This window comes from Corella eumyota, chromosome 1 (assembly GCF_963082875.1).
Source record: "Corella eumyota chromosome 1, kaCorEumy4.1, whole genome shotgun sequence".
In the NCBI taxonomy this organism is placed as follows: Eukaryota; Metazoa; Chordata; class Ascidiacea; order Phlebobranchia; family Corellidae; genus Corella; species Corella eumyota.
The window spans coordinates 964,841-992,761 of NC_137490.1; the positions used below are offsets into that span (position 1 = coordinate 964,841).

Consider the following 27,921-nt stretch of genomic DNA (forward strand, 5'->3'; position numbering starts at 1 on the left):
CATCAATAAAAGTAATAGAAAAGATATATGATAAATATTACAATTATCAGATGGAAAAAAATGACAAAATCAATTTCATGATTTAAAACATACTTTTATTTGTTTTTTTATCGAATTAAGGTAAAAAAACGAATTTGTTTGAAGATCATTGATTTAAATTTACACTAAAACACAATTAGTTTAAATCAATTTAACTTGAAAAACACGAATTTGTTTTAACGTAAAACAAATCATCCCAAACTACAACTTAGATAATGTTTCAATTTGGTCAAATTAGTCGGTTTTTACAATTTTAACTTCGACTAAAATCCAAACTCTGCGAGCACTTAAAGTTTAACGAACCATGTGTTATGTAGTGATTGATTCGGTCAAAATAAAACCTGTTTATAGTTAGCAAAGTAAGTAGGTAGAAGCGTGTATTTAATCAGGCATAAATTGAAAAATAAACTTTTTTATTCAACCATGAAAAGTCTAAGCAAAGGCCGTAACTAAAACGTTTAATTATTTCTTTTTAAAAGCTTTTGAAATCGTATATCTTGGTAATTAATCAAACTTAATAAAAAGCAACAATAACTGTATTAAAGTCATAGTTATAAACGTTATTTTTTTAATATTTTAGAACCTACATTCTCTAATAAAGTTTCAAATTTAATATTTTAAAAATTTTATGTAATTTCAAATAGATTGATTTTTTGTAACAAAGTTACTTTTATTACGTCATAACCAAACCAATACTTCAATTATTACTTCATTGATTTTAATACCAGCAAAAGTTCAAATTAAAACCATAAAAAGATAACTAAACTTGAAATATAATCTCAAATTTACAACAACGCTAAATTTAAATTGAAGTAGCCTACACATAAGTAGAGCCAGTAGTAAACAAGTTGAACGACTAACCCACTCAACTATTAAGTTGAACTAGTAAACATGTTTTCATCGATCTTTAACCGCGCCGGCACTCCACCATATTAAGATATACTACTATAGGATAGCGAGGATATTGTATATACCAATACAAACGATATATGCTTATAAGCTGGTGTTCACTCTATCTATATAAGTAAAAAAAAACACAAATATACCGGCCTATACATTTTTTTTAAAATTTTTCTTTTGGTTTTTCGCGCATTGATAAAAGTAAATAATAAATACGATATACAATTAATATTACAACAATGCGACGGGAAAAAATGACAAAATCAATTTAATGAAACATGCCAAAAGTATTAATGTTTACATAAAGATTTTAAGTATGTTATGGCATGGTCACCAAACCCAGTATAAATTAAATTAATATGAATTACGATAAAATTAATATTATATTATAAGGCTAAACTAATGCCAAATTTACCAGAATTTGTTCGAAAATTTGTTTAAAAAAATCACAAATTTTAAGCCAAATAAACTTAACTTTATGGCTTTTATAGTATAGTTATTAATATTGTGATATAATATTTATATAGGTTTAGTGACCATGCCATAATATACTATAAAATCTTTATGTAAACATTATTACTTTTGGCATGTTTTAAATCATTAAATTGATTTTGTCATTTTTTCCCGTCGCATTGTTGTAATATTAATTGTATATCGTATTTATTATTTACTTTTATCAATGCGCGAAAAACCTAAATAAAAATTTAAAACATTTTTCTAATCCTAATAAACAGGAATATATATTACATGTGGTAATAACAATTTGGTAAACATGTTATTGGCAGATTCTCTCTCGCCTTGTAAGCGGAAAGCTTCGAATTTCAGAATAGAATTGATTTAACCAACAAAAATTTGTCAAAACAACATTCTAACCATAATTAAAATATCAAATTTTTATTAATTATATTTGTAATTTTTTTTTTTAATTTTGACAAAATTATTTTTGTAAAATAATTAAATTTATAATATTTTTTTGTTTTTTTAACCTTATGTTTAAATACTTTACGATATGCAAACTAATACACTTCTAAAAGCAATCAATAAATAACCACCTACCATCTACTTTATAGTTTAACCACTTTATCATTATTATTAGCTTAATATAACACGACGCTATCTAATTTGTTTACTTTATAACTTATACCCAACACCTGGTAATCATTTACCATATTATTTAACACTTAATATTCGAAAGCTGTCAACATGGGTTATCAATTACATATTATTATTAAGATAAATTAACTAAGTTCAACTTTGTAAGCCTTTTAATATTGATTATCTTAAAATTTTAATAAGTTAGAATAAATAGCGTAAAGTGGTTTAAATTTAATGTTAATATACTAAGTCAATATGCAAAAAAAAGCCTAATATTTAATGTAATAATGGCATTAACTTGTACCAATTAAGACTGGGTTGGGGTAATATAATGAGGTCAATTTTATCTTAAACTTGTACAACTTGGAACTTGGTTGTGGTAATATCATAATATCTTAAACTTGCACAACTTGGGACTGGGTTGTGGTAATATCATAATATCTTAAACTTGCACAACTTGGGACTGGGTTGTGGTAATATCATAATATCTTAAACTTGCACAACTTGGGACTGGGTTGGGGTAATATTATAAGGTCAATAATATCTTAAACTTGTACAATTTGGGACTGGGTTGTGGTAATATTATAAGGTCAATGATATCTTAAACTTGTACAACTTGAGACTGGGTTGGGGTAATATTACAAAATCAAAAACAGTGTTAAAAAATAATAATTTTTTTAGTAACTTTTCTAATAATTTTATCACATCCTGTATATCGTGAGAAACAATATCTATTCTCACTAATAACAAACAACGATTATTACGTCATAACAAACTCATTTCCTATAGGAAATATAAACTGAAATTTTAAGAAGCTTTAAACTTATATGCTGCGGATATATTTAAAATTAGGTCAGGATATTATTTTAATACTCTGCAACAGCGGGGGCATTGACTTGTCGGGTTTAAATGTTTTAATATTGGATTATGTATTCACTAATCTTAAACAATTTTTTTTTTGAAAATTTGACCAAATGTCGTTTTTATATTTTATTTTTTGTTATATTGACCGGCAGCGTGGCGTAGTGGTTAAGCCACTTGCTACACCACACATGAGGTCGCGGGTTCAATCCCCACTAATCTTATGCTGTAGCGCCCTTGGGTAAGTCGATATAAACGGTATAAACTCCTGCTGAGCCAGCACTTAATCAGCAGCATATTTACTGGGCAATTACATTCTCTATAATATCCCAAACTGCTAAAGGTTACTTGAGACTGGGTCGGAGTAGCTAATGTTACTCTATGTTTCGGTCGCGCATTCGACCTTCCCACATTAAAAATAATATGTATACAAAAATATACAAAAAAACATTTATTTTTTTATATATTCCAAATGCGTTTATAATCACTATTTTTTTTAATAATTTTATTAAATATTTATTTCAACCACTATTCCTAATTTACCTTCAGTGTGGGGGTTGGTATTAAACTCAATTCAACTGCTACTCATTTATGACGTCACAATGCTTTATTATCCGTGGTAAACCACACATTGCCTTATATAAATATGACAAGAATCAATTTAAAAATTTGAAAAAGGCTTTTTATATCACATATATATAATTTTGTGTTCTTAAATATAAATATAAACATTTTTGTCTTGTTAAAAGTTATAGAATTAAAGTAATCACATTAACACGTTTTATTTATCATTCAATATTAGTATAACTATAGTTTGTTGTAATATGGTCACAACTTACAACCAATGTTTGCGCACCGACAGTTTTTTTTTACGAGTGTTGTATTAATTAATTTAAGCATTTATAAATTGAACATTAAATAAACATCATCTACCCCATGCTTAATTATATATCAATTTCAAAAAAAATTAGAATTTATGTCATTTTATTGTTCTTATTAAATAAACAAATATCAATAATTGTCAGAATCGCGTTTAAACAAGTAAGTTCTAAAAAGTATTATGACGTCACAATCATAGGTTTGTCGAACCCCAAAAACTCGAATATTAACCGAAGTTTCAACAATATAATATTAATTACGTCATAATAAATATTGTAGAAATGTTTATAATATGAAAATGTTAATTGTTTAGTTTTAAAGTTGTTAAAATATTTTGTTTTGTCTAATCCAAAAAGGTTTATTTCGTGAATATTTTGGTTTCCCTAAAATTCCCCGAATTTACGACTTTAAGGTTCACTGAACAAACAACCCGATATTGCACCACTATGATCACTATGTGACGTCACTATTGATTCGCGCGGAAAAACTTGAATTTCTTACAAACTAGAATTTAGAGTTTTTAGATATTCGATATTGGAGAAAATGGTGTAGGTGATTTCCAATCCATTCAACTTATTTCTATTTTAAAATGTAATTTAATTCCAAGTTTGATTTAAGGGGATTTTTGAAACTTATTATTTGTGCTTATAAGTAAAATCACGCTGTAGCTATACAGTTGGGGACGCGGAATTTGAGGGAATGGAAAATGAAGGAACGGAAATTGAAGGAACGGAAAATGAAGGAACCGGAAAATGAAGGAACGGAAAATGAAGGAACCGGAAAATGAAGGAACGGAAAATGAAGGAACCGGAAAATGAAGGAACGGAAAATGAAGAAACCGGAAAATGAAGGAACGGAAATTGAAAAAAGGAGAGGCGGAATCCTAAAAAAATAAAACGCGGAAATTCCGTTGACTGTTTATTTGTATTTAAGTCAATATTATTTTAGAAATAAGCGGGCATTTTATAGAAGAGGGTTAGGGTATGCTGGGGTAATAAAAATTAATTCATTATCGCTTATCAGTTCTCGAATATATGATAGTAATCCTAAATAAACAGTCAACGGTATTTCCGCGTTTTATTTTTTTAGGATTCCGCTACTCCTTTTTTCACTTTCCTTCAATTTCCGTTCTTTCATTTTCCGGTTCCTTCATTTTCCGTTCCTTCATTTTCCGGTTCCTTCATTTTCCGTTCTTTCATTTTCCGGTTCCTTCATTTTCCGTTCCTTCATTTTCCGGTTCCTTCATTTTCCGTTCCTTCATTTTCCGTTCCTTCAATTTCCATTCCCTCATTTTCAGTCGACCCATACAGTTAACACTATTTTTAGTTAAGTTATACATATGCTAAGCCTAAAACTAATCAGCAGTATAATTCTTGCGCAATTATAATCTATATAATATCCCAAACTGTCAAAGCCAACTTTAGACTGGGTCGGGGTAACAAATGTTACTCTATAAACACCCCTTCATGTCAACACTTATCAGCGGGCTAATTATCGGAAAATTATATTTAATAATATCCAAAACTGCTGAAGTCAACTTAAGACTGGGTCAGGGTAACTTATGTTGCTCTATGTTTAGGTTTTTGACCGAGAACTTGTTGACGCTCGCGCAGAGTATTACATAAAAAGTATAATATATTTATGTGTGTAAAGAATACAATATTTTAAAGTAAATTTTGCCCTTCAAAGACAATTTAGTATTTGTTAAAATGTCGAAACGTACATGGATAATAAAACTTAAAAATATTTTTCTGTTTTTTTTCCTTATTTTACGATTTACAAACCAATACACTTTATAAAACAAGCAACATATAACCCATCTATTAACTACTTAGTAGTATAGCCACTTTATCATTATTAGCAGATTAATATACCACAGCGTTATTGCCTAATAAGGATAGTTTAAAACAGTTCATAAATATACAAATAAGTTGACATATTTAAAGAAAAGTAATTTAATATAATTTATGTAAAAATTTGTCGAAATATCACACGCAGAGATTTGGAACCCCCAGACCCGACATGAACTTCTACAAGTTGATTAAATAAACAAAACGATTACACCACCGCGGCGACAGACACTACGTCATAATCGATTTTCGCGCCAAAAAATCAATGATCGGAGAATTATGTTTTGAAGAGCCATTAAACATGAAATCGTAACTTGGGTTAAAAATAGAATAGTCTGGTACTTAATATTAAATTAGGTTTAATAACTGATATAGTGCCTGGGTTCAACTTTAATATACTTATAACTAGATTGTTTATTGTATATATTTAATCAAATGTAGTATAAAACAAATTTATTTTATTTTATTTTGGTTTTTCGCACATTGATAAAAGTAAATAATAAATACGATATACAATTAATATTACAACAATGCGACGGGAAAAATGACAAAATCAATTTAATGATTTTAAACCAGTCCTAGTGATTAGTGTTTAAAGCTTTTAAGTATGTAATGGCATGGTCACCAACCCCAGTGAAACCAAATATTTATATGTCTGGTTTTACGAATTTTTACAACCCAACTAAACAGATGGCAATAATAAAGTTTTTAACTGATATAGTGTCTGGGATCAACTATAATGTACTTACAACTAGATTGGATATCATATACTTTATTAAATTTAATATAAAAGCAGTGTTAGTAAAATAAGGTATTTGTAGAAATTTAATATTTGTATGTCTGGTATTACAAAGTTTACAACTTAACTAAACAGGTGGCAATAATAACTTTTTATTACAATTTGGGGGTTTTTGTTCACCTTATATTTAAACTATTTCATGTTGTAACATTCCTTTTTTATATAGGTAACTTTCAATTCGCAATCATCGTCAAATTTTTTATAACTTTACGGTTATTTAAAAAAAAAATTTTTTTAAATCTTTGAGTGTATTTATTTTACGTTTTTTTGAATATTACATTTAAAAGGACCGTAAACTACAGTCTACATTTAAAAAGACCGTAAACTACAAGTGATCAGAAAAATTATATCACAAACAGCGTTTAAATATAACTTATCGCATTCAATTCTTAAAGTAATATTAATTTAATTTAACAAAACATTAATATTATAAAACAAACCAACATCTAGTTTAAAAACGAAAATCCAATTCCATTATTATGGGTTTTAAAAATCAAATTTTTAAGTTTGTTTTAAATAAGATGAAAGGCGGCAAAATAAACTAAAAATAATTAGAAAATCTAACCACGTGTCTTGGTGACACACGCCTTTGTAATTAGGGTTCATTTAATTGTTTAAAATTGTAATTATTTTGTTTAAAACCCCCTCACACGAGCAATTAAAATCTTGTTTCCGTTTCTAATTGTTGTCAATAGTTTTAACAATGAAATAATTAAACAAAGGGTTATTGTTATAAAGAAAATTCAGTTTATAATCAAAATCGGAGACTTACAGGCGACTTATATCCTATATTAAACAATTGAAATACATTTTATTACATTTACATTTCTCATTTTTAACCATTTAAATATATACGGTTATTATTTTTACAGTAATTTGCTCTGTAGCGACAACACGCGGTAATAAATTAAAAAAAATTACCTTGAATTAATTCCCAAATTATGACGTCAAAATTATAATCCAAATTCCGATCGAAAAATGGACTTTATCCAACTTTATCTATAATTTAAATTTAAATATTTCATATATTACTAACATACAAAGAAGTACACTTAAAAAAACCATTCTTTACAGTTTTCAAGTCATTAGTATTTTATATAAATATTGTTATACAAATTAAAGTAAAAAAAATTTAAAATCAAGTTTTAGTAAAAATTAACGACTATTAACAATCATTTACCTTCAATGTTGTCTTCTATATACCATCCTTACACACTACTGCTTTATAACCTTAATACCATGATACTTCATAGCTATTTTTGAAATAAAGTAACTAAGGCTTACTAAAGCGCATTTAAAACAAAATCAGCCCTAGCCTTAAACCAACTTAGGCGTAAAATGTATTGCTGCTTTTTAATTATAGCAAGCGGCATTTTTCGGTTTAAACTTTAAGTAAAACAAGTCGAAATATTGCAATTTTGTATTTTATATTGAACATTGATTTGAGAACGAAAACTTTGAAGAAAACATAAAAATAAAACTTTTTTGAATTATTTTAAAAATATTTTAAGAAGTAGTTACCATTTATATTTGCTTTTTTATCAATATTAAAATGGTCTTCTTTAAAAAACAAATTGCAAAATAATTTTTAGTTTTGCATAAACAAAAGCTCTTACTACATTATTTATGGTTTCTAAAAATGTATAAAGTTGTTAAGAATTGAACCACAAACCTCTAGTACAATTTATCAAATCATTCTTAATATCCCGTCTCGATTTTGTTAACTGGAACAATAGTTGCCCATCTGCCTTGAGTTTTTGTTAAGCAATATTTCTTTACAACAAACAATATTACAACTAATATCAACACATCAAGAAACAAGCAGACCAATATAATAGTAGTATATGATTTCTTAGGGGCATTTTTTGGTTCTAGTGTAACATTGTAAGTGTTATATATTACAGTGGGTTTTAGATTCGGTTGAAAAGTTGTTATTTTGTTGGCTACTAGATGTTGAAAACGGATAACTGGAGTTGTATATTTGACTGTAAAATTCTCAATTTTAGTTGTCGAATTTTGAACATTTTGGGTACTTTCACTTACAATAGAGGGTTGTAAAGCATGGGTGCTTCCACTTGAAACAGTGGGTTGCAAAGTCGGGGTTGTTATATTCATAATTAAAGGTTGAATATTCAAACTTGTCGTTGATTCACATTTTTCTTTAATAGATAACACTGTGCTTTGATCCACTAACCCTGTTATATAAATATCCAATAACGCAGACCCTCTATGCAGCGTTGGATCATAACATATCACGTCATGATAGCCGTATATTCTGGAAAGCCATTCACCCTTGTCTAATATCCAATCAACGAAGTCTATGACGTCACAATCACATAGCCATGGGTTTCCGCTCCAATCTAACCACGTCATAATAGAAAGTGACGTCACCTTTGGGAACAAGATTTATTTTTGTTAATATGCATTGGCTTTGGACTTAGAGTCAAAAGGTTTCGGGTTCGAACCGCACCAATGCCATACTATTCGCCCTTGAGCCCAGCGTTTACAGATAGCTTAAACAGCAACATACTCTTTTAAAGACCGAAAGGTTTCGTGTTTAAGCCGCACCAATACCACACTATTTAAAGGGCCCGAAGTTCACAGATAGCTTAAACACGTTCTAACAGCACAACCACCAATAAAATAAATAACTTTGTGTTTAAAAAACTTTTAATTAAAAAACATTTGATTTACTTTAATATTGGATTGTATTGCGTTGAACCAATTGTGATCGATTGCTTTCAATTCATTGTTTCGCAGACTTAAATGCTTTAAATTCGAGCAATCTAATAAAGTTAAATTAGCGGTAAATTAAATTAAGAATAAAATTCATTTAAGAGAGAAATTTAATTAAAATTTAAAGTCTAATTACTGGAAAAATTTGTTGTAAAATTAACTAGTTAAAATATTTTAGTTTTTCAATAAAATAAATATTCCAAATTTGAGTTTTTTTTTATCAATTTTTTAATTAAATTTCAAAGAAAACTGTTTTACCCTTCAAGAAATCTGGTGGTAAATATTGGATATAATTCTGACTTAGATCCAAATAGACCAAGTTAGTTAAACCATGGAGTATATTGGAAGGCCAAGTGTTAACCAAATTATCAGAAAGATCGATGTTAATAATGTTGTTTAATCCTTTGAATGCTGTTTCAGATATTACAGCTATTCCACAGTTAGAAGCCTGAAGATTTGTGAGTTTTAAAAGACAAGATAGAAACCCCGTGTTTGTGACGTCATTTGGGTGCGTGGCGTCATTTGAGCTTGTGACGTCACTGGGCATAGAATCTTATTAAATTTATAATTAGATTTAATTAACTTTGCACAAATATTTTGGGTTTAAGATTTGTGTTAAAATATTCAATTACAAAAATAATATTGTTTTTATTCTAAATGTTTAAAGGAAGTTCGGTGTAGTGATTAGAACACCTAATATTACTAAACGAAGTCTCAAGTTTGTTTCCCACTGCTTTCATGCTGTACGCCTTAGAGAGAGAGACATTTAAAACAATGTAAATTTTTGCCTAGCTATACCACAATTAGAAGCTTATAACTAGCGGGCAATTATAATTAATAATATTCCAAACTGGTAAAAACAACTTGAGGCTGTGTCGGGATAACTGATGTCATTCTATGTTTAAGTCGTTAATTCGATCTTTTTTACAGCCCAGAAAAAAAAAACACAAAAACAATGTTCTTTATATATATTTTAACATACGACCTTATTTTTTTAAAAAATTTTTTGATTCAAATAAATTTAAATTTCTCACCCTTAAATATTTCTGGCAGTTTGTTTGACGAAATTTTTAGAACAATTAAATTTGAAAGTTGACAAATTGTTGATTTTTTGAAACAACTTAAAGTTAGCTCATTGTTGCTTAAATCTAGTTCGGTTAATTTTCCAACATTCTGGAAAGCATTTTCCTAAAAAAATATGACATTATATTATGTATGGTGCTAAAACAAAGCTTTATTATTTGATATGTTTTAAACACAGAATTTAAACTTTGAAAACAATAGAAATCAAACTCAAGAATTCATGTAGTTAAAAACTCCTGCTAAGCCAGCACTTAATCAGCAGCTTAATTATCGGGCAATTATAATCTTTAATATCCTAAACTGCCACAGGCAACTCGAGACTGGGTCGGAGTAACAGTTGTTACTCTATGTTTAAGTTGCGCATTAAACTTTCCCACATCGAGGATAAAGATATATACAAAAAAGAGGCACTACAACACAGTAGTAATATTAAACATAAGACGTGTTAAAAGCTTAGTTTACACCAAAAATTTCAAAAGTAATTGTTTCAATATACCAACTATTAATGTGTGAAAAAAAAACCATAAAAAAATAAACTGTTAATTTTAAGTGCAAAAAAATCGCATTTTTACCTCAATACACTTTATTTTATTGTGAGCCAACGACAAAAAATCCAAATTCAAAACATCCTTAAAAATTTGGTTTGAAATCCTGGTTGCGATTTGGTTCCATGATAAATCCAACTCGTTCAATTGAATCATGTTTTTAAAAGATGATGACGTCAAGTTTTCAATTTTGTTGTTTCGTAAATTTAACTGTTGCAGAATCGGTCGAGAGTTTCTATAAAGTTAAAAGTTTTTTTTTTGTAAAATTTATTTTTTTGATAAAACGTTTCGTTTTCAGTTTATTCTTGATGTGAAAAGGTCGCATTTACAACCTAATAAACGGGATCTGTTTTCAACGTATCAAATTCTCAAGATGCTGGTTTAATATAACGTTTATAGACCTCTTATTATAATATGTTCAAGCGTTAACATACTAAACTATTAACAAACTGTTTAAGAATAAACAAATTTATTTTTTTCCTTCCAAGATGCAAAATTACCGCTTTAAATCATTACGCTGATATTGCCATGTTACTGAAAACTATATACTCGAAAATGCCATTCTACCAACAATAAAACATGTTTTGTTAACCCTTAATTTACCCCAGTTTTTCTTAAGAAAATTGCCCCTTTAATTTGAAATACACTTTAAGTTAAATTTCGGCAAAATGTCTCTTTCGCAATACCGTTTTCGGGAATATGTAAATTGTAATAATTTTCGGTAAAACAGTTAAAGTTTAAATATAAATATTTCATTTAACCCACTTACCTTAAATCTGCATCCAGTATCCCTGTTAATAAATTATCACTCAAGTCAATAACTTTTAATTTATTTTTGTTTAACTGTTGAGGAATATTTGTAAGGTTCAAAGAGTTACAGAACGCTGTTTCAGAGTTGGTGAAACAAACATTGGTTTGTGACGTCATACAAGCATTCAAAACAATAATGAAAATAATAAAAAACAGCATTTTTATTGTTTTCTGAATCAAACTGATACTTGCATTTTACCACCTAAGTTTTAGCTGTAATTTTAATAAAAACTTTTTAAAAAAAATAAAATAAAAGAAAAAATTAACGATATAACTGTCTTTAAAAAAACTGATATTTCTTATTTATTTTTAAAACTTTTTGAGCAGTATTTTTTGATTTTTGTATTAAATTAATTCTCCTATTTTGCTGTCTAAATTTTTGCTGCAATTTAAAACTTACAAAGAATTAAAGTAAATTAAAGTAAATTTACAAAATACCTTTCCTAAAAACTAAATATTTTTATTTTATAAAACACTTTTAATTTGTTTTAACTTTTTAGTTATTGACTTTAAATTTTTATTTTGTTAAAAACTAAAAAATGACAATATTTTCGAACCAACTGGGTTTAATATTATAAACAACTAAGCAGTAAATAATTTCTTATTTATTTGACCCCCGCTGCTTTCAGTTCGTGCATACCGATCCACTTAAATGAACAATGAAAGTCAATAAATTATGACGTTGAAGGGCGTAACAGTAAACGAATTAAAATGTATTTATTTTGCGGTTAAAGTTATTACTGAATTTTTAAAATTTTATGATATTTCCATTTCAACATATTTACCTAATTTTCTTTAACATATAAACAAAAACTTTTTGAGTTTTTAGGCCAAGTGGTTTTAATAAAATGTTAGTTTTTATTCGTCTAACCCCATAAGGATAGGTTTTATATTTTATCAAAAAAGGGTGTGCTGTTGTTACAAGTTTAAGCTATACGTAAACACGGGACTCAAGGGTTAATAGTGTGGCATTGGAGCGGTTCGAACCCAAAACCTTTTGGCTTGTAATTTGATGACAATTCATATTTTATCAAATTATCTAAGAACATTTAGTTAAGTAGGATCAAAAAAAGTAAAAAATAGTGTGAAAAATTTCAAAAAAATTAAATTTTTGATTTTTAGGAAATGAAAGCAAATAGAAAAAACACTGTTTTAAAATATATATTAAAAATATTTATAACCGGCAGTGGGCGACCGAGATTTTGTAAACAAAACGATGTTACTGGATGTGTCATGTGGAATTTTTGTTTACGTTCTACTTTGCTTTGTAAGCTCTAAGTTTCATAAACTTGATGATTTTGTTAACTTAACAATAACGAAAACACCATTTATCTTTTCACCAGACCTTTTACAACATATACAGTCTAGCAGATAAATAAAAAAGTTACTAAAATAAAACAATTTGTTTAACAGTTTGGTGTTGAATTTGTTAATAAAAAATCAAGAAATGGAATCTACGAATGAAGTTGAAAGCGAAATCAAAGAGCAACGTACAGATAGTGTTTCAAAAAATGCAATGACTAGTTACTTAAGCCAGTGGCAGGAATACTTTGAAAATATTGGTGAAAAAGGACTACTTGCTAACTTGCGAGAAAAAACATTTAACGATAGTTTACGAAGTTGCCATTTTCGAAGTATTTGCTGGAGAGTGTTTTTGGGTTCTTTATCTGATGATGTAAAAGAATGGCCAGATATGGTGTCAAAATCAAGGGAATTCTATAAAAATCTACTCCAAAAGCATGTCACAAATCCACACGACGAGAAACAGCAAAGCATTGATGTTGAGAACCCGTTGTCCCAAAATGACCAAAGCACTTGGCTGCAATATTTCAGAAACAACGAGCTTCGAAATGTTGTGAACCGTGATGTTTTAAGAATTTGTCCGGAGCAGGAGTTTTATCACACTGACGAGCGTCGTACTATGATGGCAAATGTTTTATTTTGTTATGCAAGAGAACACGAGAATTTATCATATCGACAAGGCATGCACGAGCTTCTAGCTCCTCTAGTGTTTGTGTTACACTGTGATTTGCAAGGCGCAGCACATGCCCGAGATATGGGACAACTACCTGACAATATCTCCGAAATATTGGATGAAAAGTACATCGAGCACGATTTGTATTCAATGTTTTATCAACTCATGGATGTCACCAACTCGTGGTACTCTGTGAAAGAGCAACCTATTAAAGGTGAGGAGAACAAGTCTCCGATTCCATCTGAGCCATTCAAAACAGAGAACAGCTTCCCCGACGGCCCGCCTTTGGTAATTACCAACAAACTAAACCATATACATCATAACCTACTTAAGACACATGACTTAGAGTTATACCATCATATTACCAGACTTGAGATAATACCACAAGTTTATGGCCTAAGATGGATTCGATTATTATTCGGTCGTGAGTTCGATTTGCAAGATTTATTAGTTCTTTGGGACTCAATTTTTGCTGATAGTCGATCATTAGATTTAGTTGATTATGTTTTTGTTGCGATGCTGCATAATATTCGTGAACAACTGTTAGCTTGTGATTATTGCAGTTGTACTCAGTTGTTAATGAAATATCCTCCTATCGAGGACATTTATGATTTAGTACACCTTGCTTCTTATTACAGAAAACCTGAAACTGAGCAAAGACCTTCACACAATAGGTTCAAAGGAGTAAATCAAATTTCTAATCAACCTGTTAATAAAAAAGTGGTGCCAGTGCCAAAAAAAAACTCGGCAAACAATTTCTTTTCTGGCTTAAAATTTGACAATCCATTTTCAAATAAAAAGTTGAATTTAACTCAGAAAAAACCAAGCTCTAACACAACTTTTTATGTTAAAACTTCGACGGATTTGCCAGTTAAAAAACAGCCGCCGATTCAGAAAATAAATCAAATGAAAATAATTGATCAAAGTGAAACGGAAACCCTTCAAAAACAATTATCCGATCTTCGCTTAAAATGCCAAAATTGTTTCGATATTTTGGACACTAACATTGCCACATTCCAACAATATTTTAACCCAACTAATTCAACTGACAACCCTACTGAGGGGGTTGACCCCGAGGGTATTCCCCCAAATAATGAGAAAATGTTGGTTGCCGTGGCAAAGTTAAAACAAGCTAGAGATATTTTACGAGACAGCGTCAACGTTCCAGAAAAAAACTGAAAGTCGTTAAAAAAGAAAAATTTTTATTTGTTAAAATGCAAAAAATTGTAAAACATATTTTAAAAGCTGTAAAAATCAAATATTGTTGAAATAAAGTGCAATAATATGAACAAAATTGTCTCGTTGTTGCAATTTTTAATTAATTTTCTGTTTTCTCAAAAAGTGTTAAAAATTGTTTTTCTACTTGTAGGTTTTTATACAAAACTTTTTGGGGGCTCAGCAATTATATTTAAAGCAATGAACAAATATTAATTTTGCATCTGTACTTATATGCTAGTGTTTAAAGTCTAATAAAATATATATATAAAATTCTTTTAAATTTTTGATTTTTAACAAGTTTTGTGCAATATATAAAATTTCTGTTTATATTATTAACCAATTTTTTTTAACTTAATTTGTTCGAATTTGTGCTTATTTATATCTTTTTAAATTTGAGAAGTTTTTCTAAGAAATTCATTTTTTTCTGTTTTATGCTAACTTTACTAACCTTAAATATTATTGTTAATTTGTTATGCTTATATCTTGCAGAATCTAGGTTTAAAAGTTAATTAAAGCTTTACAAAATGGAAGAAGAAAAACAAAGTTTTGCAGAAATTTTCTTAACAGATAATCTACCGAAATTACATAAAACTAAAATAGAAAAAGCAGTTACAAAACTTCACAGTAAACCAATTATGCTCGTAAACGAAACCACCAAAAAAAACAACAAAATCCGTCCAAAAAAGACAAAAATTCCAAAATTTATAAAAGTCAAACAAAATATGAAAACCAACCCAACTTACAAATATTCAGAATATGAAATGTTGCGACAACTATGGAGCGAATATATCCATAAATTAATCTTTGATGGAAACTCGAAAATAGATAACAAAATTATACAAGAAATGCTTCTAAAAGCCGACTACCACGGGGCAAACATAAAAGTTTGCGAATCAAAATGTAAAGCTTATAAAGGAATAAAAGGGACAGTTATAACTGAAACAAAAAATATGTTTCAAGTTGTGACTACAGAAAATAAAACTTCAATGATCCCAAAAAAGAATTCGATTTTTGAGTTAATGATTTCAAATTATCGTGTTGTTATTTTCGGGGATCAATTTTGTATAAAACCTTCGCATCGTTTAACTAAAAAATTCAAGAATTTTGTTCCCTATATTAACCTTGTTAGTGAAAAATAAATTTTACAACTGTTTTGTGGAATTTTAAATAAACAAATACTTGAAATTTAATTGCGTTTTGTATTCCTGATTATATAAATTAAAAAAAACATAAAAATTAAATATATAGATATATAGTTTTTTACAGTTTAGTATATAAATTAGACCTAGATCTAAAATGTCATAAGTTTGGTTACCATGCCATAATGTACTATAAAATCTCTTATAAACATTATTACTTTTGGCATGTTTTAAATCATTAAATTGATTTAGTCATTTTTCCCGTCGCATTGTTGTAATATTAATTGTATATCGTATTTATTATTAACTTTTATCAATGCGCGAAAAACCAAAATAAAAAAAATAGATGTACCGTTAACGTAATTTTATGGTCTACCAATAAAGGGCACCAGTATAGGCACAGTTTTAATATACTTCTGATAAGCCTCCATACCACCATATCTTTTAAGTGAACCCCGTTCTAATATAGGAATCCCACTTACATAGTTAAGAAGGTAATATACAAACAGGGGGGACACAATGCTCACCCACTTCCAACCTAAAAGTTAAACATTTGTTTAAAACAACTTCAGTCAATGAGTACACACAATGTGAGCTTAAAAAATAGTAGTCCCCTTAAACTAAAAAACTTAGTTTAAAAACAAAATAATGATTTATGGTAGGCTATTAAAAAAAGACAAAATCGGTAAAAAATAGCCCTATTTTTAATAAACCTATTTTTATAATTTATTTAAATCCAACTTAACTAAATACTTATATTAGTTTACAAAGTTTTAGCCAAAAGAAAGCGGTTAATAATGAAAAACAAATTAATTTAACACTAAATAATTAAACATGTTTCTTAAAAAAAGCCAATAATTTAGTTGATAAATAATTAAAATAAAAATGTATATACCCAAGCACAAAACTTTTAAAAACATAAACTTGAAATTATAAATAAAACTCTCAACTAACACCAAGCATATCTCAAGTTTTATTCAAAGTTAAAACTTACCGGTTAAAACAGTTGAAGCAACAATAAAAACTCCGATCCATAAAACAATTTCACCAAAGTAGTTTGGATGTCTGCTTATTGACCATAAACCACTGTCCATAAATTTACCCTGAATATAAAAACATAAAAATAAGAAAAAATTTAAATAAATTAAATATCTTGCTTATACTGACAGTCTGGTATAGTAGTCAAAAAGTTGGCTTCACTACTTGAGGTTCTAGATTCGATTCCCACTGCTTTTATGCTGTAGCACCCTTAGGTAAGGCGCTGTAAACGATATAAACTTCTGCTGAGCCAGCACTTAATCAGCAGCTCAATTAACAGGCAATTATAATCTATAATATCGCAAACTGTAAAAGACAACTTGAGACTAGGTCAGGGTAACTGATGTTACTCTATGTTTAAGTTGTGAAGTTTATGTTTAGGTCAGGCAGTTTTTTCACATCATAAATAAAAAAAAACAACAAAGTTAAGAAAAAAAATTTATAAATTAAAATAATTTACTTACAGCATTGTCAGGGTCGCTTCTAAAACTGGTTTTCTGATAATCAGCAACCACCTCGAATATAAAACCAAACAACCATAAACAAAAACCAGTATAGTCCCTGCTTGTTAATGGTGTTTGGTTGGTCTCATCATTAACCAGTAATGTTGGAAATAAAGTGACAAAAATCCAAACACCTAAAATTTTTAATTTTTTTTAATTAATTTGTAATTAACAGAATTTAATCAATTGTTTATTTTCTTGCCTTGAACCATCCAATAAATAAGGAAAACAAATGGTTTATTTTTGACTTTATCAAATCTATGATCCCCACCTTCTGTAATGACTCGGTAAAACAAGAATATTCCTAATCTAAAATTAATAATTTTTTAAATAATAAAATTAAATTTTTTTAGAAAATTTTAGTTTTAAACCTACCTAACTGCCCATATTGTGACCATTGATGACAAAATAAATTGTCTCTGTGACATCACAGACCTCCATCTTAAACTAAGTTGCGTCAAAAGTATAAAAGTTAAAGAACCTAAATTTAAAAAATTGATTTAATTTTATTTTTTTTGTATATAAATTTATCCTCGATGTGGGTAAGTCAAATGCGCGACTTAAACGTAGAGTAACATAAGTTACTCCGACCCAGCCTCGAGTTGCCTTTGACAGTTTAGGATATTATAAATTATAATTGCCCCATAATTGAGCTGCTAATTAAGTGTTGGCTCAGCTGGAGTTTATACCATTTATAGCGCCTTACTCAAGGGCGCTACAGCATGAGAGCAGTGGGGATTGAACCCACGACCTCAAATGTGGTGTAGCAAGTGTTCTTACCACTACACCACACTGCCAGTCAGTTTTAATTTTGAGTTAACTAGTATTAATTTGAAGAGTATGTTACCAGCTAAATCATAAAACTTTTCAGTATGGAAAGTTGCTGCCAAAATATATCCAAGAATTTGAATTGAAAAATCCAAAAATAATGCACTTAACAAATTATGCATTTTTAAAGAAAAATTTTAAACAAATTAATAACAAATCTGTAAAAACAAAATAATTGATTTAATTATTACAATTTAAACAATTCTATTCTGCCTAAGGTTATACAAAACTAATTCAAATTTAATATACTGGCTAGGGACTGTTAAAAAAATTTATTTTTGCTTAAAATTTTTATTTTGCTTTTATATTATTTACTAAATTGATGAATCACGTTTTAGTTACATAACATTTGTATATTTAATGACATACTGACCTATGTTATATAACATCACTCTACTGGCTAATACAATATTTATAAACACTATTTTTTTTATGATAAAACGGCTAAAAGCATTTATATATTTATCATACACCAGGTTCTTTATTTACATAATAAATTTTTAAAGAAAAAAATTAAACTTTAAATTTTTTCTTGTCACTAATAAGGGGGTTACCCTTTTTTACCGCCCTGCAAATTGAAAATCGCTGACTAAGCGTTTTAATAAAACGCATTTTGCTTAAGACGAAGATTTTTTTAATTTTTTGCTTTAATATAGAAATTAAAAAATGTTTTTATTTTAAAATGCTAATATTTAAATTATTTTTTTTAATATGTTTTATTTAACTAACTGGCTTACAAAACTTTTTAAAAGTGACTTAAACCGGTAGCGTGGTCAGGTGGTGTAGTGGTAACTGATAGGAGCACTTGCTACACCACACATGAGGTCGTGGGTTCAATTCCCACTGCTTTCATGCTGGGGCGCCCTTGAATAAGCCGCTATAAACGGTACGAACTTTTGCTGAGCCAACATCTAATCAGCAGTTTAAATATTGGGCAATTATAATCTATAAAATCACAAACTGCCACAGTCAACTTGAGACTGGCAGACTGGGTTGGAGTAACTGATGTTACTCTATGTTTAAGTCACGCATTCGACTTTCCCATATCGAGGATAAAGATATATACAAAAAAAATGATATTATAATTCTACTATTAAATATTTTTTAAGAAACTTTTGCAAAATCATGTTTCGAAAATTAATATTTACAAAACAAATTCAAACAATTTATGAACTTCAATTACGTAATGGAAATAAAATTCTAAGTTCAAATTTAATTCAACCAAAAAGATTTTCTTGTAAAAAAGTATGTGAATTTATAAACACTTTATTTTTTCTTGCCCAAAAGCTTTTAAATTTATAATTTTAAAATATATATATTACCATTAAGATTTAATTGGACACAAAAGCGTCCATAGAGCATATACAGAAATAGGCAATGTGCAAAAATTGCCAACTATAAAATTATTAATAATAACTTAATCCACAACCTTGCTTGCCCTAACCACATAAATTAACACAATTTAATACCCCACTTTCCCTAACTAACGTTATTAAGAGATTGTTAATATTGGTAGTGTATATACTGCATACAATGCCTAGTATGTATTATCCTTCTTATTAATTTAAATGATTTATATTCCTATTTAGGATTTATATCCTTAACACTAAATTTTACTATTTGAATTCCCAATTTTTTCGAACTTTTTACTCTAGATAGAATAATTTTTTTTGTAAAAATTGCAAACCAAAACCTAATATGTCCCAGACAGAACATGATGAAGTAAAAGCAGCACACATGGCAGTTAAAGGTGACTTTGGACCGACAATTTTCAGTAAAATTATCAAAAGAGAAATACCAGCAGATATTGTTTATGAAGACGAACAGGTTATAACAAAATGTTTATTTTTTGTGCATTAAAATTAACATGAGGTCGTGGGTTTAATTCCCACTGAAATTATACTGTAGCGCCCTTAGGTAAGGTGCTATAAACGGTATAAACTCCTGCTAAGTCAACATTTAATCAGCAGCATAATTACTGGGTAATTATAATCTATAATATACCAAACTGCCACAGGCAACTCGAGACTGGGTCGGAGTAACTGATGTTACTCTATGTTTAACTTCCGCATTCAACTTTCTCACATCAAGGATAAAGATATATACAAAAAATGTAAATAACTTTAAAAACAAACTCAAAAAGATAGTTTTTATTTTAAATATTACAAAATTTTTTATGTTTTCAGTGCCTTGCTTTTAGGGATATTAATCCTCAGGCACCCTGCCATATTTTGTTGATCCCAAAACATTTTATTTCACAACTCTGTAAAGTTGAGGATAAAGATGCCCCGCTATTGGGTAAGTTTGATTTAAAAACAATTGCAGCAACAAATAAATAGACTTCAAACTGGACTGATTAACCTGATGCTGATCACAAATTAGTGTTGACTTACAATCTTAAAAGAACACTAAATTTTCTTATAATAATTCTGTTTCTAAGAACTTTTGAAATTTGAATTTTTAATTCCAACTTTATCCTTAATGTTTTTGCTCACACAGGCCACCTGATGTTAGTCGCCAGCAAGATAGCAGCAAAGGAGAAGTTAGAAGATGGATTCAGGATTATAATAAATGATGGAAAACACGGAGCTCAGTCTGTATTCCACCTCCATATTCACATTATGGGAGGAAGACAAATGAAATGGCCTCCCGGTTAAACTGATTTTTTTGTGAAGTAAAAAATTGGGCTCGCTACAAAAAAAACTTTTTTGCTGATTAAAAATCTGTTAATTAAAATTTTTTAAACTTGCCCGAAATTGTACCATTAATTGCTTTTTAAAATATTCAAAATCTTATAGGTTTCTAAAAAACTAAACTTTTGGCTGGAATTTTAAATTAAGGTTAAAAATTGTAAACATTTTCTATGATTAAAAATCACAAATTTTGATAACACCTTTTTCAATTTTTAAAGCTTCTTAAATTAACAAACACTACTTGCATGGGTGCCTAAATAATGTTAGATTGTACTTTTAGTAGCAGCACTAAATTAGAATCAATAAACTACATGTAATATACAATTTTTTCCAACCAAAGTTGGATGACCATGTCATAATAAACATTGTTGTAACAATGTAATAATTATGACATGTTTTAAACCATGAAATTGGTTTTGTCATTTTTCCCATTGCACAAATAAATAATAAATTAAAATAATCGAAAAAATACTTTCTGGTAATTTTTTTTATTTTAAAATATTTACAACAACGAATATTTGCATTTTAATTGAACATAATTCCTAAATTTATTAATTAGTTATAAGTATCTACTACAAAAAAGTAAAAGAATAATTAAAATCTTTAACTTGAAGTAATTAACAAATGTAAATAAGACAATTTTAATAAAGTAGCAACCCTAAAATTTTTAAATCGACAAAAAGTTTAAAATATAGTTCAATAGTAATAATATTAATAATGTTTTTATCTAGTTAAAAAAAATAGAATTCTGATCTTAAAACATAATTTATGTTGCTTATATGCATAAAATCTGCTATTGTAACTTAAAAAAAAATTAAATTTTAAATTAAAAAATGATTTAATATTATGAACAAATATAACTATGATATGAATTAAGTTATAAAGCTGAAACAAAATAGATTTTTATAATAAAATCATATTATCAAAACAGTTTTTGTAATTTTGGTTGAAATATTTTTCTAATGGTTCTTTAAAACCACTTACTAAATAGCAGAATTATATAATTAACCTAACAGCTAATATTAGCATAAAATTTTATGCTTTATAAATGGACAATATACTAAAGTACAAGACGACAATAAAAATCAAAAATATTATTTTTATTAAACAACCATCTGATGTGAAATGGTTATTTTTTGGTGGATAATAGAATTGGTTAAAATGCCATTAAAAATTTGAAATAATTAACTAACTAATTAGAATTTTCGGAATTAACTAACTATTAAAATGTTTATATTAATTAATTAATAACTTGGTTACTAATTAACTAATTTTTAGGGGTTATGGTCGTTAGATAACCATATGTTAAAACTGGTTAATTTTTTGACTTAATAAACCAATAAAATAATTGGTCTTTTAATGACCATTAAATATTAATTAGTAAATTAAGATTCCTCATTATAAGCAGGATATTCAGGAGCAGAAGTGAGCGGAACTTTTTCATTTGTGGATGTCGGAGCAGTGGTTATGACTTCGTCAGGACTTGGAATTGTTTCGCTGTCATCTGAAAAAAAAAAAAATTTTTAATTAATTTTTTTTTGATTAAATTTTTTAATTATTTTCAATTAAATATTTTTAAAATTTATTTTCAAAATTTGAAATATTAATTTTTGGCATGTTAGTTTTTTAATTTTATTTCTTTAAATTGATTTTTATTAAAATCAATCATTTTTACATTTTTTTTTTATTTTAAATGAAAAATTATTATTATTTTTTTTTGATATTATTTTTACATTTCTCAACATTTTTAGAATTAATTTTCGTGAATTGGTTTAGAATTTAAAACAAGACTTTTTGGATGAAAATTAGGAGGTGGTGATAAAAACACAACAAAAAATTAAAAACTGGAAAAATAAATCTTAAGGTTGTTTAAATGACAGTTGAAAATAAACAAATTTAAATTAAGTTTGGAATGCCAATATATTCTATATGACCAATAATACGGTTAAACATTTAATCTCAATTAAAACAAGGCATCGAAAATCGTGAAAGTTCCTATTTTTTGAAATTGTTTTAAAATTAAACAAAACCTTTTCTTTTGGTTGGGGAATTTGAATGCTACTTGTTAAAAAAATGTTTTTACATACAACGTATTTTGTTACACTGAAATTTGAACCTCAGCAAAAACAATTTCATGAATTTATTTTAAAGGGAGGTTATAAAATACAGAGTTGAAACAATAAACATTTTATACGAAGCCACAAGACATAAATTAAATTCTTAAATTATTTCTTTTTTTAACAAATAAGTTGACATAACGGTTTTAACACATTATTAAAAACTTTATAATATATAATTTGTTATTGTTACAATTAACCCTTTATAACAGCCTTCAAAAATCTGCATCATATAGAATTAACAAAAATTAATTATTGTTTATGAGTCCTGCATTATTATTTTTGTTAGTGCTAATAATTATTTAATTTAAAGCTACGCATATTTTTAATAAGATATTAATAATTAATAAAATTTAATAATTAATTCCATGCAAAGATAATTAATTAATTAAGTGTTTAAACCAATCTAATTTGCAAACCTAACTAACAACCACTGCCAAAAGTGAAAAGGTGAAAAAAATCTATTGAATTTATCAAAAAATTAAACAATTTTGAACTTCAAAAAAGAACCAAATTTTCAAAAGCAGAAAAAACTTAATTTTCAAGAAATTATTGTGAAAAATCACTTTAAAAGTAGTGCTGTTATTTCCACCCTTTCATGCAGGTTACCTAATACTGAGCCTTAGGTTGTGAAACTATTGGATTTTCATTTTCATAAATGTTTCCACTACTTCCATATTGAGGGACGGTATGGTCTATGTTTCCACGAGCTTAGATAAGCAAAAATCTTATATCTTATGTGTCTTATAATGTTATGTTTTAAGAGTATTATTTGGGGTCTTATATTCTATGTGTCTTATAAAAGAAACTACATTTTTAGGGTAGTATTTATGTTTACGCCATTTCGCACATTTTTTTTACGTAAGTGGTTAAGTTGGCATAATTAAATAACTTTGTTAAATGCCAATTTATTTAACAGTTGTAACTTTGTTAATTTAAATGAAATGAAACAAAAGCTATTAATAACCGTTAACGGTCAAATTTTGTTTAAAAAAACATAAGACTATTTTTGGTTTATAACTTTTTGAGTATATATTCAAAATACTATTTTATATATATTAGGTATTCATTTTGTTCAAAAAAACAATTCCTAAATCCTGTTACCAGTTTTAACTTGATTAAGATATTGAAAAAATTATCTTTAAAAATAAAAGGCATAATCTTTAAAAATAAAAGGCATAAAAACATAACAAACCTATAAAAAAACAGCTCAACAATAAAATTCAATATAATTTAAACTATTTTTTGTAAAATTTAATACCAGTAATTACTGTACTTGAAAGGGTAAAAGGGAAATTAACAAACTAATTATTTTAAAAACAGAAAAGAATAACTACTAATTCGCAAATTAATAACTCCTATAAAATCTCTAAATTAATTTAGTTTTAGTTTTTAATTATGTTTCAAATCTAATATTATTTTTTTGATGTTAAGCATCATGCATAATTATGTTATGACATCATACTAGGTTCATTGTTAGAAAATAAAGTTATTAAAATATTATTTAAGTTTATATTAGAAACAGATATTTAGTGTTTACCGAAAAATGACCCTATAGCCTATTGTGGTTAACTTTTTGTTGTGTTTTTATGCCCAAAAATTAAATAAAATTATCTTTTTATTAGTATATTACTATATTTTTTTAAATAAAACCAGAAAACCCCAAAAATTAGTCTAAATTATTTTATATTAATTTTTTGTTATAAAAAAATAAGATAACTTGTATCTTACGATCCTCGCAAAAAAATAGGTTTTTAAGTAATAGAAAATTGGGTAGGGTGGTAAAATATTAAGGAATTAGCAAAGACTGTAAAGTACATAAAAGAATTAGCAAGGACTGTAATAAACTAAAGAAATATAGCAAGGACCGCAAAACACAAGTATATTCTCTATATATTTAATATTTTATACACCAAATCAAAATAAAAAAAAACAAATTTTTTCATAATTTTTTTTAATTTTAAAATGTTATCCAAACCCACCTTCATCTATTAGGTCTTCTGGAGGAATATCAAACTCATCTTCATCAGTTTCCGGTTTACATTTTCCACAACAACAATTACAACAGAAGCAACAACAACAACAACAGCAACACCCGGTGATCAGACAACAAAACGCAGCAAAAAGCTAAAAAAAATAAAAAAGTTTTAAAATATTATTTTTTTAAAATATAAAAGCAAGTTTTACAAATTTTTTATACATAACTACTAAAGGCCAACAACTTGAATAGATAAATCTAATTAAAATCAATAATTTTTAATTAATTAATTAATCCCCAAAGTATTTATTGATTAATTAAGTGAATAATATTGTAACATTTAAACCCTAATAGCTGTAAAAAAATTAACTTAATATTTTATATTAGGCTATTTATACATTAAAAATATTTTAAAAGACTAAAATAAAACAAACTATTGAGTATTTCTTTTCTTATAAGTTTAAAAAATAACAATTAAACAAAACTAAAAATGGACAGCATTCCAATACCATTACTCATATATAAAGTTCAACATAATAAGTAGAAATTAAATTGAGCAAACACAGAATTGACCCAAAGTAAATAGAACACAGATTGGGAAAGGGTGTCGACTTAAAAACTGTTAAACATCTAATATTTGTCAGTTAAGGATAAAATTCCTGCTTCACCATATTGTTTAACTTTATAACTTCCTATTATTAAAAATCTAATATATTAAGCAATAAAGTTTTGTAACAAGCCCCCATGTTGTTATTATTATTTAGTCAAGAGTGGGCACTAAACAATTAACAAAATTAACTTTGTTTTAATTAAATTGTAACGTTAATAATTATCAATAACTTTTGTTACCTTTTTTTTTAATTAAATTAAAAACTATTAAAAAGTTAACATATTGTGTAACAAACTACCATTCAAAAAAGTTATATTAGCGTTAACTGTGCCAACCTATGGTTTAAACACATATGCTAGCATACATAATCATAAATAAGGTTAAATTTATAATAAATTATCATGTAAAATATTAAGCCCAACAAAAACTAGTTTTTAAATCCATTAAATGGGTTAATAAAAAACAAAGATTTTTATCCATAGGTAATACAAGTCCATATAACATTTAATCTATATTGAACTAAGCCTAGAGTTTAATAAATACCTTGACAATTGAAACTAAGCATTTACAAACAACCGCTTAAACAAATAACATAAGATTTCAATATAGTAAAACTACTATCTAAACTTTAAATTAAATAACATAAACTAAAGTGATAATACATTACATATACATAGCATAGCATCTAAGCTTACATAATGGTACCTAAAATATATGGGATCAATAAAATTAAATATATATATTAAATGAATGGCATGTGTATTCGAAATGAGTGTAAGTTGGAATTAGGGTTTAATCTATTTGACCCGGTATATTTCATAGTTACCTCTTGTGTTATATAAACCTAGTTTTAAGTAAATTTACCTTGAAACATGGTGATTGTAAAGTGTAATAAGTTTTCATGTTATCCTCCCCGATTTGGTCAGCGATGTAGAGACCAAACGAGCCGTGACGATCGTAAATTTCTTTTTTCTTCTCATCCTGGAGGATTTTGTTCGCGTTGTTAATTTCTTTAAATTTCTCGGTTGCTTCTGGATTATTTGGGTTTTTATCCGGATGATATTTTAATGCAAGTCGTCTAAAAATCACACAGAAATTTAAAGTTAAAATAGTTAAAATACAGTTAATAAATTAAAATATATATAAAGTTACATAAGCACCTCTCTAAATAGGCCTAGCAACTATAAAATTACTGTTTCTACTTAATCTTGCTTGCCCTAATTATATAGACCTATATAAATTAACTTATTCTGCTACCTTGCTTGCCCTAACTCTTGACAATTAGAAGTTATATTGGTAATAGTGCACATTGCCCAGCTTACCTATTAAGAGAAACTGGTTTACATTAATAAAACTTTATTTAATTGGCAGGTAAAGGCTTTCCGTCAATTTTATTTTTTTAATTAATTTCATTTTAAGTAATTTTTAAACTTAAATCTTTCTTTTTTAAAATTTTTTTTTAAATTCACCTTTGCCTTTATGGACAACAAGCATCGTAAATTATTTATATATCTACATGTTTTATGTCCATAGTTTCTCTTTTTTATAATAGGTTTTCTCATTTTTAATTAAGGTCAAGAAATTATCTTTTCTTTTATTCAAGTTTTCTAGGGTTTTGCCAATTTAAAAGAGAATATTTAAACTTGGGTTCAAGATGATTTCAAATAACAGCATCTCACAATTGTACTGGTAAAATAAATTCCTTAACTTAATATTCTAACACAGTTTGTTCCAATTAAATATTAATTTTCCTAATTTTACCTCAAAATTTTTGAGCCGTTATAATAAAATTACTTGTGCTATAAAAATGACTTTAATAAAAACCATAAAAGAAGTGAGTAATTTAAAGAATTGTACAAGTAGCATAATTTTTTTAATTACTACTGATTTACAATTATATATATATTAAAGATATACAAGTAAATATAATTGTAGAAAAGTTCAAACCTGTATTTCTTTTTAATTTCTTCTGGTGTTGCTCCTTTCTCTAATGCAAGAATCTTATACAGGGACTCCCCCTTTGTTGAGAGGTTTCGCTGTAACCCACCCCCAGTAGCATTTGATTCACCCTTAGTATGTGGGGAACCGTGTGGACCCCCAGGTTGTGGACCCGGGTTAGTTCCTGAGGGCATTTTTGTTTAAAATATTTTTATTTGTTCAAGTAAAAAAAATTTAAACAACTTTTCGGGTTCTAAAAAAAAAAAGTTAGTGAATGTAAATCAATT

General features: G+C 27.4%; 6 protein-coding genes across 7 annotated transcripts; 3 read left to right on the plus strand and 3 right to left on the minus strand.

The window, feature by feature from the left end:
• Window positions 1–8,121: 8,121 nt before the first annotated feature.
• LOC145763866 (uncharacterized) lies at window positions 8,122–11,714 on the minus strand. The gene is made up of 6 exons (XM_082575402.1): window positions 11,557–11,714; window positions 10,815–11,022; window positions 10,181–10,347; window positions 9,418–9,656; window positions 9,118–9,209; window positions 8,122–8,814 (listed from the first exon to the last, which is right to left on the minus strand). The coding sequence occupies exons 1-6, from the start codon at window positions 11,712–11,714 to the stop codon at window positions 8,122–8,124; spliced, it is 1,557 nt and encodes a 518-aa protein (XP_082431528.1).
• Window positions 11,715–12,908: 1,194 nt separating this feature from the next.
• On the plus strand, window positions 12,909–15,013 carry LOC145755379 (TBC1 domain family member 5-like). Its single transcript, XM_082571607.1, has one exon. It carries the CDS (start codon window positions 13,045–13,047, stop codon window positions 14,749–14,751), a length of 1,707 nt encoding a protein of 568 aa, XP_082427733.1. The 5' UTR covers window positions 12,909–13,044; the 3' UTR covers window positions 14,752–15,013.
• Window positions 15,014–15,283: 270 nt separating this feature from the next.
• Window positions 15,284–16,016, plus strand: LOC145752047 (ribonuclease P protein subunit p29-like). Its single transcript, XM_082568243.1, has one exon. The coding sequence runs from the start codon at window positions 15,315–15,317 to the stop codon at window positions 15,927–15,929; it is 615 nt and encodes a 204-aa protein (XP_082424369.1). The 5' UTR covers window positions 15,284–15,314; the 3' UTR covers window positions 15,930–16,016.
• LOC145752040 (3-oxo-5-alpha-steroid 4-dehydrogenase 1-like) lies at window positions 15,970–18,458 on the minus strand. Its single transcript, XM_082568231.1, has 6 exons — window positions 18,318–18,458; window positions 17,846–17,951; window positions 17,673–17,779; window positions 17,432–17,604; window positions 16,924–17,032; window positions 15,970–16,467 (listed from the first exon to the last, which is right to left on the minus strand). The coding sequence occupies exons 1-6, from the start codon at window positions 18,418–18,420 to the stop codon at window positions 16,295–16,297; spliced, it is 771 nt and encodes a 256-aa protein (XP_082424357.1). The 5' UTR covers window positions 18,421–18,458; the 3' UTR covers window positions 15,970–16,294.
• An 896-nt stretch (window positions 18,459–19,354) lies between these two features.
• On the plus strand, window positions 19,355–21,315 carry LOC145751594 (adenosine 5'-monophosphoramidase HINT1-like). Its single transcript, XM_082567780.1, has 4 exons — window positions 19,355–19,543; window positions 20,006–20,125; window positions 20,485–20,596; window positions 20,798–21,315. The coding sequence occupies exons 1-4, from the start codon at window positions 19,424–19,426 to the stop codon at window positions 20,953–20,955; spliced, it is 510 nt and encodes a 169-aa protein (XP_082423906.1). The 5' UTR covers window positions 19,355–19,423; the 3' UTR covers window positions 20,956–21,315.
• Window positions 21,316–21,941: 626 nt separating this feature from the next.
• On the minus strand, window positions 21,942–27,883 carry LOC145755444 (dnaJ homolog subfamily C member 5-like). 2 transcript variants are annotated; one of them, XM_082571693.1, is made up of 5 exons: window positions 27,644–27,883; window positions 26,561–26,774; window positions 25,091–25,235; window positions 23,718–23,818; window positions 22,370–22,495 (listed from the first exon to the last, which is right to left on the minus strand). In XM_082571693.1, exons 1-4 carry the CDS (start codon window positions 27,826–27,828, stop codon window positions 23,718–23,720), a joined length of 645 nt encoding a protein of 214 aa, XP_082427819.1. In that variant the 5' UTR covers window positions 27,829–27,883; the 3' UTR covers window positions 22,370–22,495. The 2 variants fall into 2 exon arrangements, with proteins under 2 accessions (XP_082427814.1, XP_082427819.1); XM_082571688.1 differs by lacking the exon at window positions 23,718–23,818 and having other exon boundaries at window positions 21,942–22,495.
• Window positions 27,884–27,921: the final 38 nt, after the last annotated feature.